At 36.5% G+C, this 21,135-nt stretch overlaps 1 protein-coding gene across 9 annotated transcripts in view; it reads right to left on the reverse strand.

Annotated features, from left to right (window-relative positions):
* LOC126968306 (zinc finger protein 883-like) overlaps nucleotides 1–21,135 on the reverse strand; it is an 87,459-nt gene that overhangs the window by 11,241 nt on the left and 55,083 nt on the right. For 4 of the 9 annotated variants that reach the window (XM_050813227.1, XM_050813232.1, XM_050813224.1 and 1 more), the window contains exons 5-6: nucleotides 5,706–5,804; nucleotides 1,670–1,768 (exon numbers count right to left, since the gene is read on the reverse strand). The exons of 1 other annotated variant lie outside the window; for it this stretch is intronic. In XM_050813227.1, the coding sequence (XP_050669184.1) occupies nucleotides 1,670–1,768; nucleotides 5,706–5,804 (198 nt within the window). 4 more of the 9 variants (XM_050813230.1, XM_050813228.1, XM_050813229.1 and 1 more) reach the window with 4 other exon arrangements.

Raw genomic sequence — 21,135 nt, forward strand, 5'->3', positions numbered from 1 at the left:
GAGTGACTTTGTTACATTCGGATAATTTTACCCTGCACTCCACAACAGATTTGAAGTAATTGTGGAGGATACTTTGAAGGTAATTGTGCTTTAAGTGCCGCTTGACTATCTGATATTATTGCAATGTTCAATTGTAGGCACATGTCAATGGCATATAGCTCCGATTGAAATATGGTGGCGTCTTTGCCTAAAGCTTAATAGTGTTTGACTTTAGGTCCAAACACTCCAGCTCCGGTACCAGTTGGTTGTACAGAAATATTTCTTGGTGCATGTGATCAGTTCTGCTTTCCGATCCAAACAGAATTTTGGAAGGATTCTATCCTGTATTAGAAACAAGATATGCGAAGCCGAGTCCAAACTAACCAAGTCTTACCGGCTTGCACTAGCACTAATTTTGATACCGCTTTTCTTTACTCTTATTATCCTAGATATCTTTCCTTGCTGCTGACGCGCCTTTCCTTGCGCCTTCCATTCTAGCAGTATTTCGACAGTTATGGGCTTGAAGTTTAGTTTTTAATACGCTTTTATTTGCTTAGTATGTTAGTATGTAACAGAATCTTTGAATATGATTTTGACCCACTTCAAAACGTCAGATTAATTTGGCATACTTATTAAGGACCGATGACAATTCAATAAAAAAAATAAGTTTAAAAAAACTAAAAAAAAATACGCTTTTATAGAAAATATTATTATAAGATATTTGAGATAAAATATTGATATAAGAATGAATGATTTTATTGTAAAAAAAGGGTGGGGTGCTTTTCAGGATATGATCAAAATAACCCTTCTACTCATATCTGTTCATAAAATATTTATAACTATTGATACCATGCACCCCGCGCTTTTTTTTAAAATATAATATTTTTTTCTCACATCTCACATGTACGCCGGGACTTCCGGCTACAGTAGATATAGAGTTCACATTGTTTGCTAGTGTTTCTTTGTACATTCAAACTTATTATTCTGTGGTCTGACAGAGGGTTTGGGGGATACCATCCACCTTGTGATGTATTTGCAAAGGGTGGGAAATTCAAGGGTTAACTTTGTATATTTTAGGTTTAAATACATTTTTTTTTTATTATATACTATACTTCAAATTCCCTATCTTAAGGAATCTGTTTATTACGTCAGAGTAAAATGTTAGTGAATTACTAACAATTGCTTTTTCCGAACAATATAAACTAAACAATATGTAATGTTTTGAAAGTGATAGCCCTCTGACCTAACCGCTTTGCTGAGAGTTGAACAAAAAGCAAACAAAAAAAATCGTTCACAAAATTTTGTTTATCAAATTTTATTTGTGTATTAATCCTAGAAGTGAGGGTTATCTCTTTAAAAACATAACATATTGTTTAGATTTATAAGAGCGACATCTCAAGTCAATTTCCTAACATGCAAATATTGGGGTTGAGCAGGTTATCAACTGTAAAGTAGATCCTGTAGATGAAGCCACAACCTGAGAGTTGAACAAAAAGCAAACAGAATTTTATAACGAGGCGGAACTGGAACGGTTAGCTCAGTTGGTTAGAGCACCGGCACGGAACGCCGGAAGTCGTGGGTTCGAATCCCGCATCCTTCATAAAAATTTTGTTGCTCAAATTTTATTTGTGCAATATAAACTAGTCTTGCGGTATCAAGTACATAATTGTCAAGTAAATATTGTCATTACCTGGTAACTCATGCTCTACCACATCAATCTCCTCTTTGTATTCTTGTTTAATGAACGGCCCTAGTTGCATGTTGTCTGCCTCCACATTAGTTTGGGATTCTGAAATTTAAAATCCAGTAAATTATATTTTACTTAACACTTTATTGGATTCATTTTTGTGTCATAGTAAAATTTACGATGCATTTTTCATATCTACGGTGGAAGTGAGAAAATGTGAAAAATATTTGAGAAAATATTACACAATCGACAATTGTGTCTTTCTATTGTGTATTTCTCACATCTACCAATTTTCTTTGTAAAAAAAATAATATGGATTTCTTCGTACTTCTAGAACTCTTGCAGCATCAATCTACTTTGTAACAAAAAATAAACGTGATATTTATCAAAAGAATATATCATTTGGAATATTTATTGACATTTACATCCATTGGTGTGTCATCTCATCAATTCCATTAAAAGACAAATATAATTTCTCATTAATGCACTTTTTCTTATTGTTATCATTAGTTTTTCAGAAAAGGGAAGCTGAAATATTAATCTAAAGTTACTAACAATTGCTTGTTCATTGTAAATCAAAACAATAATTAAAGAATTTCATATCTTGCGTGGATTTGGAATAAGTCGATTGGTTCCACTTGCTTAGTGAAAGAAACAATAATTAAATTACAAAATAGTAATTACAACAAACTATGCAAAACTTCAAAATAAAAAGTTAGGGCAGATTTAATTTCATTCAAGGTGAAAGTTTCTATATTTTATTTTACTAAAGGAAATAATAATTTGAGTTAAAAAGAGAGATATTAAATGCACCCACACAACATACTTCTAATTCTCTATCTTTCTTAAGGAAAAATATTAGTGAATAAAGTGTTAGTGAAATACCTACTAACAATCGTTTTCTGTGAACAATATAAACTACTATTGCTGTATCACGTACATAAATAATTGTACTGTCAGTACCTGGTATTTCTCTCTTTTATGAAAATAAGGGACGTTCAGCTGATGGTAATTGATACGACAATGCAGGGCCGCTCAGGATTCTTGAAAAACCCAAAAATTCTAAGCGGCACTACAATAATTGCGCTCGTCACCTTGAGACATAAGATGTTAAGTCTCATTTGCCCAGTAATTTCACTAGCTACGGCGCCCTTCAGACCGAAACACAGTAATGTTTACACATTACTGCTTGAAGGAAGAAATAGGCGCCGTTGTGGTACCCATAATCTAACCGGCTTCCTGTGCAAAGGAGCCTCCCTTAATATATATTACATGGGGCACACTAAAAGTTTTGCACTTCTACTTAATCGGAAATATTTGAATGTCGAATGTTATATTTTTTGAAACGTTGCAACCTCCTTAGTAATAAAAAAACAAGTGGCGGGAAATCATTTGTCAATTGTTTTTATCACACATCAAAGTTCTATATGCACGCAACGAAAATGGAATTAAGTCGAAAAGATTTTAGAGCGATGATTTTTTATGATTTTAAAAGTTCTCTGTCTCTACGCAAGACTGTGCCGCTCTTCTTCAAAATGCTTTTGGGAGAAAAGCACCTTGCTTGAGCACCGTGAGGCGATGGTTTGCTGAATTTGGGAGGTCGAGTTTCTTTACATGGCGAATTTCGTGGAGGGCGGCCTTCAACTGACATCAACGAAAAACATGTGACTAAGCTGATAAGCGGCTAATTGAAGAAAACCCGCGGAGACAATTAGAGGACTATTGGGGATTGGTATGAGCCAAATTCAGAAAATTTTACATGAAGAATTGAAAGTTCGGAAACTTTGTTGTCGTTGGATCCCTCATGAACTGACAACGGAGCAGAATCGGGCTCGCGTGGAATGATGCACACAGATGCTAATGAAGTACGACCACGGATATTCTAATGCTGTTTATGACATTTTCACAGGAGGCTAAACATGGATTTATTGTTTTGAACCCGAAAAAAACACCAATCTTGTGAATGGGTGTTTGAAAATGAGAACAGGCCAACAAAAGTGAGGCAGGTGAGAAACGTTGGTAAAAAAATTATCGCATTTTTTTCTCCGCTACGGGTCCCATCTGTACAATTCCACTTGAAGATCAAAAGAGTGTTTTAAGCCGAGTGGTATTCTACGATTTGTTTACCCAGGGTGTTAAAGTTCGCGAAAGACGACCAACAAGCCGCGTTCTCCTGCATCATGACAACGCTTCTTCACACACGGCGAATAAAACTATAGACGGAAATGTAATTCGAGATCGAAAATGTAAACAAAGAAATGTCACTGTCAGAATGACAATTATCAAAATTTCTCTAGGTAGTCTAATCAAAAATGTAATTTCATTCAGAATACATAACACATAAATGTATTTTTTTTATTAATAATGCTCCAACTACAAAACCATCCTCACTGCCTATATGAGATATTATAAGACGCTTTCCTTTTAAAATTAAATTTGAAAACAAAAATTAGGAACGATGTGCGACTGTGTGACCTGTTTCGTGCGAGCGCTCTTCCACTGAGCCAACAGTTCGAATGACGTAAAGTTCATAAATTTCTTGTCTGTTCATAAATGTCTTTATTCAACTCTTATGTTGTGCCTTCATCTACAGGATCTACTTTACAGTTGATAACTTCCTTGCAATCTCTTAAAGACCAATACTCACGTTTAGGCCAGATTTTTTAGATATGCTTATTCATATCATAACCTTTTCAGACACAGGAATAGGAGCGCGTTGTCTCTTTTTCGGCGGTGACAGCATGTCCTGTTTGGTCGACGAACCCGGATCAGTATTCATGATTGGTTTTGATAAGACAACAACGAAAAAGAACAAAATAAGGAAAACTTAACAAAAAACAAAAACCTAACAACTACAACGGGAAAGCAAGAAGGAGTACATTCAATCACGACACTCGTCAGAAACCGAATGAACAAAAAAATATGGCGAGCAGTCATACCTGCCACTACGACCAAGATTTTTTGTAACATTATTTACGTTTTTCTTGTGTAGACGAGCCAAATGTTTAAAGCTTCTATCTTATTGCCAGTCTCAAGGCAAAGTTTGCACAAAAAAATAACATTTTAATTTTTGGGATATATTTTATGCTCTATTACAAAGAGAAAACGTTGTGCAATTAGCTTCATACGTATGTTAGTATGTAACGGAATCTTTGAACATGATTTTGACCCCCTTCAAAACGTCGGATTAACTCGAAGTTTGGCATTCTTATTAAGGACCGATGACAATTCAATATAACAAGAAAAAAAAATGAAAAATAAATAATTGTTTAAAAAAAACTAAAAAATACACTTTTATAGAAAATCCCACTAAAAAATAGAAAATAAATCTTAATAAATTGGAATTTAAAATAGTGCTTTTCAGGATATTATCAAAATAACCCTTCTACTCATATCTGTTCATAAAATATTTATAATTACTATTGATACCATGCACCTCGCGCCTTTTTTACAATAAAATAATTTTATCTTACACTATTTTTAATTCAAATTTATTTAGATTTATTTTCTATTTTTTAGTGGGATTTTCTATAAAAGCGTATTTTTTAGTTTTTTTTTAAACTATTTTTTTATGTATACTATACTTAAGTCATTTTTAGCTTCCGAAAAAGTACAACTCGTCACCCATCCTGCCCATAGACCCGACTTTTCCCTAAAATCAAAGATTTGATGAGAGGTTTCACTTTTACCAATTCCGAAGAGGCAGTGATAGCGTTCAATCAGCACTTAGAAAACATGCCTTCAAATCTGTGGTCCTCCTGTTTTAAAAAATGGTTCGATCGCATGAAACAATATTTAAAATGTAAAGGAGGGTATTTTGAAAAGCAATAAACATCATATTTTGGTTATAACATGTTGTTTTTAAAGTTACGCAAAACTTTTAGTATGACCTACGCATACTTCTTTCTTTGGAAAAATATTAAATCAATTGATAGTACTTCACTAACATCTCATATGTTAGTGAAGAACTAACAATTTATTTCTATGAACAATATAAACTAGTATTGTTGTTTCATGTACATAATTGTACTGTCAGTACCTGATAACTCATGCTCTACCACATCTATCTCCTCTTTGATTTCTAGTTTAATGAATAGGCCTCGTTGCATGTTGTGTGCCTCCACATTACTTTGGGATTCTGAAAGTTAAAAGTCAGTAAATTAATATTTTACTTTACACTTTATTGGATTCATTTTTGTTTCATAGTAAAATTTACAATTCATTTTTCATATCTATGGTGGAAGTGAGAAAGTGTGAAAAATATTTGAGAAAATCTTACATAATCGACACACTGTATTTCTCACATCTACCAATTTTCTTTGTAAAAAAAATAATATGGATTTCTTCGTACTTCTAAAACTCATGCAGCATCAATCTACTTAGAAACAAAAATTAAACTTGGCATTGATCAAAAGAAGTGCCCCGGGGCGTAAAAAGAATAGGGGAGTCCCAGGCCCATGGGTATAGTAAGAGCCGACTAAGGGCTTTTTAGAAGTGGGAGAGTCACGCTGCCGTCTTATGACGTCAGCACAATCGGGCCAGACTCGTCCGGGTTAATTACCACACTCGCACAGAATACTGTACAGTTTCCCATAGGTTAGTCCGGAGTCCATTACCGACGTAAACCACCACCTTCAAACGGCGCAGCCGGCCTTGTTTTTCCTTACGGAGACGCAGATATCTCGACCTAGCGATACGTCATATTTAACGTACCCCGGGTACAAAATTGAGCACAATTTTTTTGCCTCATGCCGGGGTATGTGTGTACGTTCGGGAGGATATCTGCTGTCGCCGTCTCGGCAAATTTGAGGGTAGGGACCTGTCTACTCTCTGGCTCCGCGTAGATTTAGAGGACCGAGTCCGCATCTATGCGTGTGTCTACAGGTCCCACAGTGGTAACGCAGAAACCGATCATCTCATGGGCTGCGTTCAAGCGGCAATTGACGGCATGCTTGCACAGATCCCCTCCACTGAAATCGTAGTCTTGGGTGATTTAAACGGGCACAATGCCGAATGGCTTGGATCACGTACCACAGACTACGCAGGGCGATCTGTCCATAATTTTGCATTGGTGTATGGTCTATCCCAATTGGTTGAGTCGTCAACGCGGCTCCCGGATGTGGATAGCCACATGCCGTACTAACTGGAATAATCTTCCATCTCCTATGTAAGTCACGATTCTTGGAACGACAAAAACTAGATCAGCTTTGGGAGCATTGGTGGTGAAAATATAGGTGTTCTCCAGTATTATAGATATATGTTTGTTGATATAGGTTTCTTTTAATAGTAGTATTAGTAATAGTAGTGTGAGTGTTTTGTGAAATAAATGTTTTTCTTTCTTTCTTCTTTCTTTCTAATTAGATCTTCTGCTGACTACACATCCGTCGGGATGGGTAACCATCGGGTTACCAGGTCTTTGTTACGAACTTGGGTTGCGGCGCTGGGCACAGAGGATCCGAACTGCAAAGTTCTTAAGAGGAAATATAACCGTGCCTCCAGATTTTTTAAGCGGAAAATCGCCCGTGCAAAATCGAAGCACGTCGTCAAAATTGGCGAGCAGTCCAGTTACCCGACCGGAACACGCAAGTTCTGGTCGTTGTCGAAAGCTGCTCTTGGTAACTTCAACCGTCCGTCCATGTCGCCGTTGCACATGAGGTTTGACACCCTGGCCCTTACGGCAACAGACAAAGCCGATCTTCTGTGCGCTTTTTTTGCCTCCAGCTCGACTCTTGACGACAACGGAAAAACAGCGCCGACCATCCCTCGGTGTCAGAGCTCTATGCCTGAAGTACAGTTCAGACATAAAACTGTTAGGCGAGCTCTGTTTTCGTTGGACGTCAGGAATTTCTCCAATCGTGCTTAGAACGTGTGCCCCTGATTTGACGCCGGAGCTAACGCGTTTATTCCGGCACTCTTATTCAAAGGGCGTAGTCCCTGACTCATGGAAGTCAGCCCTTGTCCATCCAATCCAAAAAAAAGGAGACAGTTCGGATCCGGCAAACTACAGGCCTATTGGTTTTACCTCTCTGCTCTCCAAAATAATGGAGAGCATAATCAACCGCCAGCTCTTGGTATGCCTAGAGGGTCACCAGTTGATCAACGACCGACAGTACGGCTTTCGCCATGGTCGGTCGGCAGGTGATCTTCTGGTATACCTAACACATAGATAGACGGCTATTGAATGCAAGGGAGAAGGCCTGGCAGTTAGCCTGGATATAGCGAAGGCCTTTGATCGTGTATGGCACAAGGCCTTCCACTCAAAACTTCCATCATTTGGGCCTTCCGAGAGCTTGTGCAAGTAGACCTCCAGCTTCCTCACTGGGTGTAGCATACAGGTCGTTGTAGACGGATATCGCTCGAACCCGAAGCCCGTGAATGCTGGAGTGCCCCAAGGCTGTGTGCTATCTCCCACGCTGTTTCTTCTGCATATCAATGATATGTTGGACAACTCCAACATACATTGCTATGATAGGAAATATATATAGGAAATAATAATTTGAATTAAAAAGAGATGTATTAAATGAACCCACACAACATACTTAAAATACTCTATCTTTCTTTAGGAAAAATTGAACTTTTACAAGAATTATCTAAGACTATTGTTAAATGCAACTTCACATATTCACTTGAACTATTATTATAATATATAATAACACCAATAACAATAGAACTATTCTAGTTTCTAGCTTATTATTACTAATAACTAGCCTGCTGCCTCAATAACAAAAACAATATTAATTACAGTCACAATATCTAAACAAATACTTAAGGCGCGTGTTAAGTACATATATTCTGGTACTAGCGCCATCTATTGGCAAACAATGTAGACATTCATAGTGCAGATATTGATTCTGCGCAATCTATCTCGAACAAAAATATTAGTGAATAAAATGTTAGTGAAGTAATTGATTTCTATGAACAATATGTCAGTACCTGGTAACTCATGCTCTACCACATCTATCTCCTCTTTGCATTCTTGTTTAATGAACGGGCCTTGTTGCATGTTGTCTGCCTCCACATTACTTTGGGATTCTGAAATTTAAAAGCCAGTAAATTATTATTTTTAACCGACTTCAAAAAGGAGGAGGTTATCAATTTGATCGATATTTTTTTTATGTATGTACACTGATTACTTTGAGATTTATGATCCGATTTACGAAAATCTGGCACGAGACTAATTTTGGCGAGACAACACGTCATGAGGATGCCTCATGTAGAGGCGAAACACATGTCGAATTGTTTTAAAAACAAATATTGGCGGAATTAACACTAAAGAAAACTTAAAACATTTGTATAATTATGGATTTCAGCAAAGTAACGCCTAATTCAATCAATTTTGAATAAATTGTCTTCTTAATTAATCAAAGGGAGAAAAGTTCCTGCGCACTAAGCAGTAAAGTGTCAAAAAGATCAACAAAAAAGAACATAACTTGAAATGTCATTATCACAAAGGATATGATAATATAGACGGACATATTGGTTGTCCAATGTCATTTATTATAGTTAGGTTCAGAAATTTAATTTGTGACAAAACTTAAGATTTATCAATCTACAGTAAAAATAATCTGCAGTTAATCTACCAACTATAGTTAGCTAAAATTAAGTTTATTTTTTACCTCCTGAGAAAGTTAGAATACTATAAAAATTCTAATTAGTTGTTCATTTTAAACTATTTTTCAATTTGATTTCTGAATGGCAGGGGACATATCAAAGGAAAAAGAAAATTGTTGTTTATATTTAATTCCGAGCATCTTCATATTTATTCACCTTTTAAACCTTCCCTGGAATTCCACAAATAATTCGACAAATCAATCAATCAATTAGGCAAATTGGTCCAGCCGGTCTCGAGTTTTAGAGACTAACGAACAGCAATTCATTTTTATATTTATAGATTAACCATCTGTACGTACGTGCATTTCCCTGACGTCGAGCATCAGCTTGCGCAGAAATTTCTCCAGCTCTGACTTCTGCCTGACGTGCTGCTTGCTGTCTAGCAATTCTTAAAGCTCTAGCTTTTCGAGTGCGTGGTGAAAGATCGGTTACGCGTTTGCGAGGCATACTTAATATTTACACTAAAATTATTAACAACTTACAACAAAATTAATTTAAACTAACTACGCTTTATGATAAATATAATAAACAAAGAAGTATGAAACTAAAGTACTAAACACAAAAATAATAATAACAAAACTTATAAATTAATTATTAAAGATTCACTTAGGAAGAGTCACAAAAAACTAAAAAATTAAGAAGTGAGATACTTCTAAATTACTAAAACAAATATTATTAGTAACCTATTTATTATTATACTCACTGATAGTAACAAAATGATAAACAATAATAATTTGTTATAGATCACAAAAGCCACAATGCGAACGAAGTTGTTGAGAAGTAGGTACCTAAGATAACAGTTTCAGTTTTAATAAAAACGTTCTCTGTGGTCAACAGTCAATACAGGCGGAGAATTCTGGCTAACATTTACCAAGCACCGGTTGCCTGATGTAAAGTGATCACAACCGAACGTACACTGCTGATGTGAGTCTGGTTTTTATGTTGCGTCCCGTTTCACCAATGTAGCTTTTGCCGCACTCGCATGGAATTCAGGAGTGTGAAGACACTCACCCGCAACAACCAGGAATCACACGAGAGTTGCAGGCCTTTAAGGAAGGTGTCCACATTTTTCTTGAATGTTTTTCATGTAGGATACTAGTTAAGTTCTGAATAAATTTAACAAGACTAAATTATTTATTAATACTCGTATAGCTTTACTCATGTTTAGACTAGTTTCGGACCATTCGGAGGTCCTTCATCAGGGTGAGTGTGGTGGGATCGCGATAACGTCCCACCTCTTACTGCGGACTTGGGCTCGTAGTGCGCGGCTGGACAGAGCAGGGGCGCGAGGTGCGCCAGTGGTGTTGACGAACACGGTATCGCTGACACTGTGTTGGTATCACTGACACTATTGGTCTCCACGGTAGTTGGTGGCAGAGGCTACCCCTTTTTTCTATTAAAATTATGTCACACATGAGACACAAAGTTTTTATTGCGAGCCAATACTTTCACCCTATCGAAGCTAATATAATGTGACGTGACGGAGCTTAGGGCGTGCTCTGCCACTGCCGAGGCGTTGCTGTCTAACTTACGTACACTGCTGATGTGAGTCTGGTTTTTATGTTGCGTCCCGTTTCACCAATGTAGCTTTTGCCACACTCGCATGGAATTTCGTAGGCGCCAGGGCTCTGCCGAGGGTCCCGATCTATAGGAGATCGTAGAAGACTACCAAACTGCGTCAGGAGGCGGAAAATTGTCCTAATCATACATATATCTAAAGCGTAATAGCTATCCAATTTGATCCGTTACCCCTCTCATGCATGGTAGATATGCCGGTACCCGCTCTACATGTTGAGGCCGCTGTTCGATGGTCGTGTTTGCCAGTCCATAACTGTGTCGTCAGTTGTAGCCATTGCCCTCCAACACTTGCCCTGTCCAGCTGCACACGAACCCAAGTCCGCATGGGCCTCCGAATGGTCCGAATATAATCGGTCTCGACACCGACAAAACGTGAGTAAAGCCGTATTAATAAATAATTTAATAATTACTCACGAAAATTTTAATAATTTAACTACCAAAACTAATAAAAATTCATTGACCTGTTTCCTTCTCTTCCATAGAGAATGGCCTCTTTTGGGTGATAGTTGCTTTCCTTTTGAATGCACAACACTACAGATTTCTATATGATAGCCATCTTGAACTCAATTAATATATCATTCCTGTGTGTTCAGCTCCCATATACATGCATGGTTTTAACAAGAAATTAATGAAGTGAGTACCATTGGTACATAAAAACACCATTAAATAATAATAATAATAATATCATTTATTTCAGGCTATTTGTGGCCAATATAATGTTACTAAAAATCTTATTCTAGGATTAGTTACTTTTAATTACTTTTATTTGTAGACTTTAATGTTTGAGGCCAATGTCTATTCATTATATTATCCAAGCTATTCACTGGTAAATAACATTTAAAACAATATTGGAACTTTCACTTATGCGGTCTCTATTGGAAAAAATCTTTTTTCTTATTACTGCATAAAAAACATTAACCCTGTACAGTGTAAACATTAAGGAAGCGCTACAGTAACGCGGCAGGTCCATAAACATTCTAAATGCGTTGTTATATTGAACTCTTAAGGTGTTCATGTCCTTGCGCTTATAATCAACCCAGAGAATGCTTGAATAAAAAGACTGACAGTATGAGGTAAACAGAAGCTTTTTAACATTTTTACTGCACTGCTTAAATCTTCTTATTCAATTTCGATCCGTTCAAATAAATAGGCGGGATATTATAACCTAGCGAAATACCATGTATTTCGCTCGGGAAAGGGCCCGAATTACTCATTTAGTTGTACAGTAACCCGTGTTCACCAGCAAATTTTTGACAGATATTTACCAGTCCTCTAAGACCCTAGATCGAGGGACTAAGAAGCACCATGTCATCTGCGTAACTAATTATGTTATTGACATTAAATCCACCAATATGACATCCATCATGGCCTGAAGTTCCTCTATCAATGCGTCGACGCACAGATTGAATAGGATTGGAGAAATCAGTCCGCCCTGCCTAACAGTTCAATGTGTATGTATTAGACTTTTGCCACTTAACAATATTCTTTTGGTGCTGATACCAATACTTTAAGACCCGAACAATACTGTGAGCTACACCTGTTCTATACAATGTGTCCCATAACTTACTATACACCACTCTATCATATGCTTTACTTAAATCTAGGAAACAAGCATACACTGACGTTTTTCTAGATTTGTTATAGCTAACACAACTCTTTAAAGCAAATATCGCAAGATCCGTGGACAACTTTTTCCTAAAACCCTCTTATGTAAATATTCTTTATTAAAGCTTTTCAAGAGTTGAAATCATGTGTTTAGGCCTTACAGAGTCTTTTTGGCACACGTGGGTGGGAGGGCACACACTTCAGAATCTTTGATTGTTTTGTGTTATCACAAACTCTATCCATGGGATAGAGTTTGTTCTAATTGCCTTAGAAGATTTTTTATTGTAATTTTGTAATAAAGAAGTTTTATTAATTTCATTTCATTTTATTTTTAACCGATTTCAAAAAAGAGGAGGTTCTCAATTCGATTGGTATTTTTTTTGTATGTACACTAATTACTCTGAGATTAATGGCATTATAAAATTTTTTACATAGTTTGGCCCAGTAGTATTCATTTTATAAACATTTTTTATGAATTTTTTTGTGTACATTGATGACGAGCACGGCAGTGTAATGGAGGTCCATGTGTTTCAATATGTTCCACGTTAATTTTAGGCGATAATCATCGTAGTTAATCTCGTGGTACCGGGGAATTCGGCGAGAATCGCGTGGTACGGGGCCTGTATATCGATACTTCGTACTGTGGGTAAGGTCGTTTAAGTTACTGGCGCGTTGATTTTAAGATTTGTGACGGCATCAATCAATCTTCGATTTTTTTAATCTACGATGAGTTGATGGTGGCTGAGAATATCGGCACCTAATATTGGCTTCGTAACGTCAGCTACAATAAACTTCCACTTGTATGGTCGGCGGAGGTTGATATCGAATTCTAATGTTGTCTCACCATATTATGTTGATATTGTTGTGTTGTTTACAGCGTATAATTAAATGGAAGGGGCGTTGCTTTCGGGCCTTGTTTTCCTAACAAAGCGCTAGTTTGATTAAAAACAAAAGCGTCGCCGTTCGTTTTTATAAACAAACCCAAACACTTCAAAAGCAATAAATTATGTTGTAACCCGAGCCCGTTGCGTCATGCGGTGACCTTGGCGTCGCTTGACACGATAGGCGCGACGCGCAACGCGCGGTGTGGCAGCTCGGCACTTCGGCTGTTAATAAGGGTATTGTGTATGATCTACCTGATTTGACGTCGGTGATTCTGGAACTGGTGCTGGTGTTGGTGGCTGGCTGGAGACGGCTGCTACCTCCTGGATTTGGTCCATTATCATGTCAGCAAGCAACGTTAGTTCTTCCAGGGTGAACTTCGCGCTGAATGAGGCGCTGACGGCGAGCACGGAGCGGACGTCGCCTGGCAGCAGCTTACTCCATATCATGCGGAGAATGGAGTCGGTTACCTTGTCCCTCACAAGGTTACGCATGCGTCGCAGTAGCTGTGAAGGCTTCTGGTCTCCAAGGTCCATCTCGGCGAGTAGCTTCTGGAACTTGCGGCTGTCGGATTCTACATACATCGATATGAGACGTTCCTTGATGGTTGAATATTGTTTGTCTCTCGGTATGTTAAATAGGTTGTCGGAGATTGGTTCGATGTCAGCCTTTTCTAATTGGACGGGCACCATCTGTGTCAGCTGGGCTGGGCTCCTCTTGAGGTCATCTGTGGTGGCTTCAAAGTAATAGAGGCATCAGCGATAAGTGAAGCTTTCTCTTGTGTAAAGTCAAAGTCACAGAATTTATTTGCATACACATCTTAAATATTATTCAGAAAGTAAATGTTGCAGGCATATTTCCATTTATCTTTGATGAGGATGAATTGAATACATGAATATAAGGTCGAAACATACCTGTTTAATGAGAATCTGTAATGTATCAGCTGTGACATAATTTCCTGACATGTAATATGCTAAAGGCCTCTTAATTTATTTTCTAATGGATGAAATCATACAACCATTTTCTACTTGTGAATCTTAATCAGCTTCCTCCCAACGATCCTGAGAACTTTTAATAAAATGATATCTAGAGATCATATATTTCTCGCAATTATATATTGTTAGCACCTTAGCTTAGAACGTAAGTAGGCCCAAGCGAAATGAAGCAGTTTCAATGTGGTCGTTTATGACCACATACGTTTCCTGCCGCGTCAGTGTCGGGAAATTTAATTGAAAAATCACTTATTGTGCAGTGAAAGGGTTTCACAAAGCGTCTTATAATAAAAAATTATAGAAAATCACATTTCACGCCTAAATAAATTTTACGCCCATTTCACAACTTTTAATTTAAGCTAATACATTCGTCAAAACAGCAAAATATTTTGTAAACAAAACAGACCCCATTAAAAAATATGTTGCCAGCTATGAATGTACTCGGGGTATATCCCCGAGTTCCTCCGCTGGAATAGTTTATTGTGTTTATTTGTAGATATTGATAGGATGGCTATAATGAACGACGCCACATGATGTAAGAAGTATTCTAAGTCAAATTCAAATAATCTTAATTGAATTAGGCTTAAACTAAGCGCTTTGAATAGTCACTATATAAATTTGTTTTAAATTACTGAATTTACCATATGTTTTGAAAAAGTTGAGCTCCTGAGAACATTAACGGCCACACTTTTGAACCGACTTCAAAAAAGGAGGAGGTTCTCAATACGTCGGTATGTTTTTGAAGTGAATCTTCTTTATCGGCGTATGAGAGAAACTTTATAGCAAATCGTCACGATTTTCAGTTACGCGCCATTTTTTTTATGGATGGATATTATAGATGGCCGCGCGCAAAATTATGATTTCAACAATATGGGTATCGAATCCGAGGTTCTCGAGGCAGAGAACGAAATTGGGGATCATTTTTGAAATACAAGATGGCCGCCGCGCAAATTTATGATGTCAGCAATATGGATATTGCGACACCATCCGTTTGATATTTTAAAAATTAATACAAAAAAAATTGGTAGGGTAACACAATTAAAAAAAGTCGTGGTAGGTTCTATCGGATTCTGCTATAGTTGGTATTCTCCTGCGAGATCCCGATCAGTCACGCTCGGTGATCTGGATGCGGTGATCTTCCAGCGCCAGGATGATAGGAATCGTTCGATGTGGAGCGACGTCCTCAGAACCACAAGCATCAAGGCAGGTTCAACGTCAGTGGTAACTTAGGACCTGGAATTGTAAACCAGTGATTGGCGGTCCATTCTTTTTTTTTACATTTCATTCCTTCTTTCGCGAGAATACGGAACTCGCAAGCATAACATAGCAATCGCAAAAATCGACAACTCGATGATTGTGTAGGTGACCTACCAATGATATTTAAAAGTATAGATAGGTTACCTAGACTAAATTCGATGATAAAAAATGAGTCACTTACGCACACATTAATCATTTAACATTTCAATAGCACACTACATTACGATTATATCTGAAAGAAGCATAGCATGATACAATTATCGCAAGGGAGAAAGAGATAAATCTAACTTGCTGATTGCGTCTTCGTTTAAGTTGAAACAACATAGAGTAATAATTTATCAGATATGACTTTTAACCCACTTTTACTTTCACCCGTACACAATGATTTATGTCTAAAATACGATTCACTCATGAGTTAATGTAATTAAAGCTATAAAGTAGTAAAACTCCATTGAACTTAGGTTAATTAGATAATGTGTCATTGATTTTATAGAAAAATTATTTCATATTGATTATAATATATAGCCACATTCATGATATCAATTATTTATACATAAAATAATAAATACAGAGACCAAAACAAATCCGAAAGGTACCTAGAGTAAGGGTCCCATTTTTATAATTTTACTAACTACGGCTCCCAAAAAGTTTTAAGTTTACAATTATTATTTTCTGTATCTTATATTATTGATGATTGTCTTTTTGTTGAGGATTTATTACAATAAGATAATAGGAGAAGAATAAAAGAAGTTTGATAGTTCAGCTACCTATATACGCACTTGTTTATTATTTCATTTCGTATTACATTTACTGCAACAACGCTTTTTTTTACATCATTTCCTAAAATATTCCAACTCGATCATCCCGAAACAGACAGCATCAATATTTCGCCATTTCTGTACGTTAATCTATGTCCGCACTCGAGACTCGAGTCACGTTGCGGCATTCGGCTTGACTCGGCTTGGCGGCGATTCTGTCAACAACAAACGCGTGCGTACCGTTTTCGTATCGAGTGAGTGACTACGACCCCATGCGCCAATTGACTAAATTTAGGCGATTGATTTTTGGCGCACTAGTGACATATCTACCTCTTTTAATATTATAGTATCATTGGTACCTACTTGGTGCATAGCGGCGAGATTGTCGACATGGCAAAGCAGAACGAAGTTTACATATTATTTTTAATGAAAAGCAAGCACTTTATTGCGATAATAAATTAAAACATTACTAATCTTCTTATTTAACAAAAACCTTGAGGTCAATAATAAGTTTACTTAGAAAACTGTAATTTAAGCGATTTCCTTTTTTATTTCTCAAACAATAAACAATGTTTATCGAATGTTCTACAGCTAAGTTACACTAAAATAAGACTTATGTGCTATTCCATACTCACCCTAGAGCGGGATTCATCCAACACACACTGTATAATTATTACGTAACTGTTAATTTTAGTAATTATTTATATTGAGCAACGCGTTAAAATCTATTTAAATCAATTTATGTCGACCGTTCGCGGAAACAGCTGTTAGCCTCTCTCACAGAGTACATTATTTATTATACGTGCCGCTTGCGCAGCCCAGACCCTAACACCGCGTCATATGCGTGCCTGCTCACTCATGAACCGTCTCGCTCTCACCGATTATTGATAAAACACCACTACCATATGCTGTAGTAACGTTCCGTTAAATATCGAATCCAAGGGAGGTGCAACTTCCCTACATTGATACATGAAAAAAAATTGCATTGAAAGTGCTGCCACCTATTCTATTAGGAACGCTTCATGCAAAACTTCACCACGCTGGCGATAATTTCACATACATGATAGATGGATAGATGGAGCTAGTGATAGCAAAAAACTCACTTAACTTACTTATTAAAGACTTGACTATCGTGTTATAATCAATGAATTGCTTTCCTTATTTAAAGGTGACTGCAGAACTTAATAAACGAATAATAATTTTTACCCACACAAAACAAACATCAATATGCATTCAATACGGTTTACAACAATAGTAAAAAGTAAAAACTATAAACATAATTAGCGCCATCTAGCGACGGTACGTGGGCGCCATGCAAAATTATCCCCTGTAAGTAAGCTGTTTATATTAAGTTTTATTTTGTTTAGTGCTTGTCAGTTGCTCGTTATAGTAAAAGTGTTCTGTTGTCAGTTGTCACCAGGGGGGTGCAACTTCCCTACATTGGCACATGATATAATTTTGCATTGAAAGTGCTGCCATCTATTCTATTAGGTACGCTGCAAATTCATCACGATTGCGATTATTTTACATACGTGATAAATGAATAGATGGAGTAAGTGTTAGCAAAAACACACTTAAGTTACTTATTAAAACAAGACTTGTCCATCATGTGGTAATCGAAGTAATAAACACCTTTCAGATTCCACAATCTCAAATAAAGAACATACTACAATGTTAATTGATATCTCAATACGCAATCAATACGGTCTACAACAAGGCTCATCAAACTTAGCCCCCCAAAAAAAAAAATTTTTTTCTATTTTTGAATTTTCAATATCGCATATCGTTAGTTCGTAGTTTGTTCTTAATTGTTCGCTATAAATAATTATTTGTTCTTTTGTTGTTTATTTAAAAACAATTAATTTAAAATGGGGGGAAACGCCTACTATTTGGTTCTGGCACTCGCCGGCCGCTGCCGCGGCACTTTACGCTCGGCTCGTGCGTTGTTTAAACTGTTCTAACATAACCTAACCTACCCAATTTTAATGAATTGCAATTTAAAAAAAAAATCGAGAACAAACAAATGTTTATAGAGAACAATCAAGAACAAATAGCGAACTAACGATGTAATAAAAAAAAAATAAAAAATAAAAAAAATCTGGGGGGCTAACTTTCTTGAGCTCTACAACAATAGAAAAAGTATAAACATAATGAGCGTTATCTAGCGACGGTAGTCGGTACCCGGTACCCTACGGGCGTAATAAAAATAAACGCCATCTCTTGGCCTGGGTACACACTACACTGATTTTTACTTAATAAAAATATCAGTGGCATATCTATCTCTGGTATTATCTATGGTTGTCACTGACTTAAAGCCCGGTACACACGCAACGACTTTAATCGACGGTGACTAGCTAGCGACTTATGATTTTTGTGTGTCTATTATAGCGATTTATCAGTATTCGTTTCGCAGTAGAAGGCAGTAGACGCAAAGAGTATAATAATATATAGGGGAAAGTAGATGTGTATACCGGTGTCTGTTATTAACTTTTTTTATTTGTGAACGTTTCTTTGTAATGTCCGAAGAAAGGCGTCGAATGTTACTAGCGCTAGCAGCCGTTTGCATATATGACATAGAGAGAGAAAAGAAAAATAGAAGATGACCAAGACCAAGATATTCGCATATAAATTTAATGGCCGAGCTAGCACTACAAGAACCGAATGATTTTAGAAACTATTTACGAATGGACTCTTGTACATATCAACAGTTGTTGTCTTTGTTGGAGCCAATGCTAACAAAACAAGATACGTGCATGAGAAAAGCGATAACAGCTCACGAACGATTATCAGCTACATTGCGATTTCTAGCAACCGGACAATCTTATGAGGATTTACAATACAGCGTTGCAATATCTAAGCAATCTCTAAGCAAGATAATTCCAGAAACATGTGATGCGATCATAGCTACATTGCAAGAAGAATATTTAAAGGTAGGTTTAAAGGTGCTTTTTAGTAAAACTAAACTTTTCTGTTACGTATTTACTATGTGCTAACAGTTATACATTATGGTTGAAAATTATTAAAATACATCGTAAGCTTTTGAGATGTTTTAGAATTGAGCAATTGGGTTTCTGCAATTTCTAGTGACTGATTGTTCGTCTCCTGAGGAACATGAACTAATTGACCACTCACAGGATCTATCAAAAGGCTTTGTGAATAAGTATCATCAGTTGAATTATGAGCACTTTGAACATTTTCATTTTGAGAAAGCAATTGTATATTAACATTATGATTTACATCAATACGACTTTGACGAGAGAGGGAATTCATTCGTGCTTCAAACAAAACGTCGTTAATTAATTTCTCCGCAAAAATTTGTTGATCATTTGGTAAACTCTTTAAAATACCATGCCCATGATTTTGCTGTATGTTCCCAGGGGTCTGTTGGAATAGGTTCGCTGAGATGAGCATTGATTTAACTAAGAATATCTTCTCTTGGTCTCTTCTTTTTATTATTATCACGAGATGCCGTAGTAGACACTGTTGAGGGTGCTGGTGATTGCGTTGACTCCGAAAATATATCAGAATCTACATCTTCATTTCTATTTATTACTAATTCCTCATCGACAGGTCCCTGAAATAAAATATAAATATAAATACCTATTTTTGTTCTAGTTTCCTGAAACTGAAGAAGAATGGTTAGACATAGCAAAAACATTTGAAGAAAGGTGGCAGTTTCCTCATTGCTCAGGAGCTATAGACGGGAAACATGTAAAAATTGTGCCACCAGCAAATAGTGGATCATACTACTTTAACTATAAAAAGGATTTCATCGTTGTATTAATTAAGTATTGTAATTACGAATTTATAATGGTAGATATAGGAATTAATGGCCGAATATCTGATGGTGGAGTTATTAATAGAAGTATATTTTATGAGAAACTAAACAAAGGATCCTTAAATATTCCTAGGGCAGCAAGGATAATGAATAGTGAAACTGTTTTGCCATACGTCTTCGTGGGGGATGATGCATTTTCTTTACGCCCAGATTTGATGAAACCTTACCCAGGTCCATACTTAAGTCCTCAACAAAGAATATTCAATTATAGACTATCAAGAGCCCGTCGCATTATTGAAAACGTTTTTGGTATTTTAGTCAATCGATTTCGAATATTCAAAACTTCAATCAATTTAGATGTGAAAACCATTGACAAAATAGTAATGGCAGCATGTATATTGCACAACTTTTTACGTCGAAATTGTAATCAATATATCCGAGTGGGTGTGGATACTGAAAATTTAGAAGATGGCAACATAAGCACAGGTTACAGAGCCAACAACGAATTGTTAGATTTACAAATAACGAATCAAGGTCAAAGTCAAACCATGGCTAGATATGTTCGAGATCAATATATGCAATATTTCAATAACGAGGGCAGTGTTTTGTGGCAAAACCGTTTCACTAATTTAAATAACTTTACATAATATTATTTGATAACAATATGAATAAATAAGTATAGTATACGAGTCCTAAAGCATAAATTGTATTTTTATTTCGCATCTTACCCGGTCTTTGTTTCCTATTTTAATGTTACTTAGTTATTGAACTTCTAGTCGTCTCTTGATCTTTCAAGAAGTTGAGTAAATCATAATACCATAATGATGGAGTAGGAATATCTTCCACGCCAAACATCCCTCATATTTTTAATTTTTTTTTATCACAAAATCTCGATCAGCGTTTGGCTCCACCTCCTTAAATTTTTCCACTAATATCTCATAGCTTTGTGACTTTAAATCTCTGTTTGAGTAATCTCTACTCTTAACCATCCATAATGAAGGTAATTCC

Source organism: Leptidea sinapis, chromosome 15, assembly GCF_905404315.1.
Source record: "Leptidea sinapis chromosome 15, ilLepSina1.1, whole genome shotgun sequence".
NCBI classification, from domain to species: Eukaryota; Metazoa; Arthropoda; class Insecta; order Lepidoptera; family Pieridae; genus Leptidea; species Leptidea sinapis.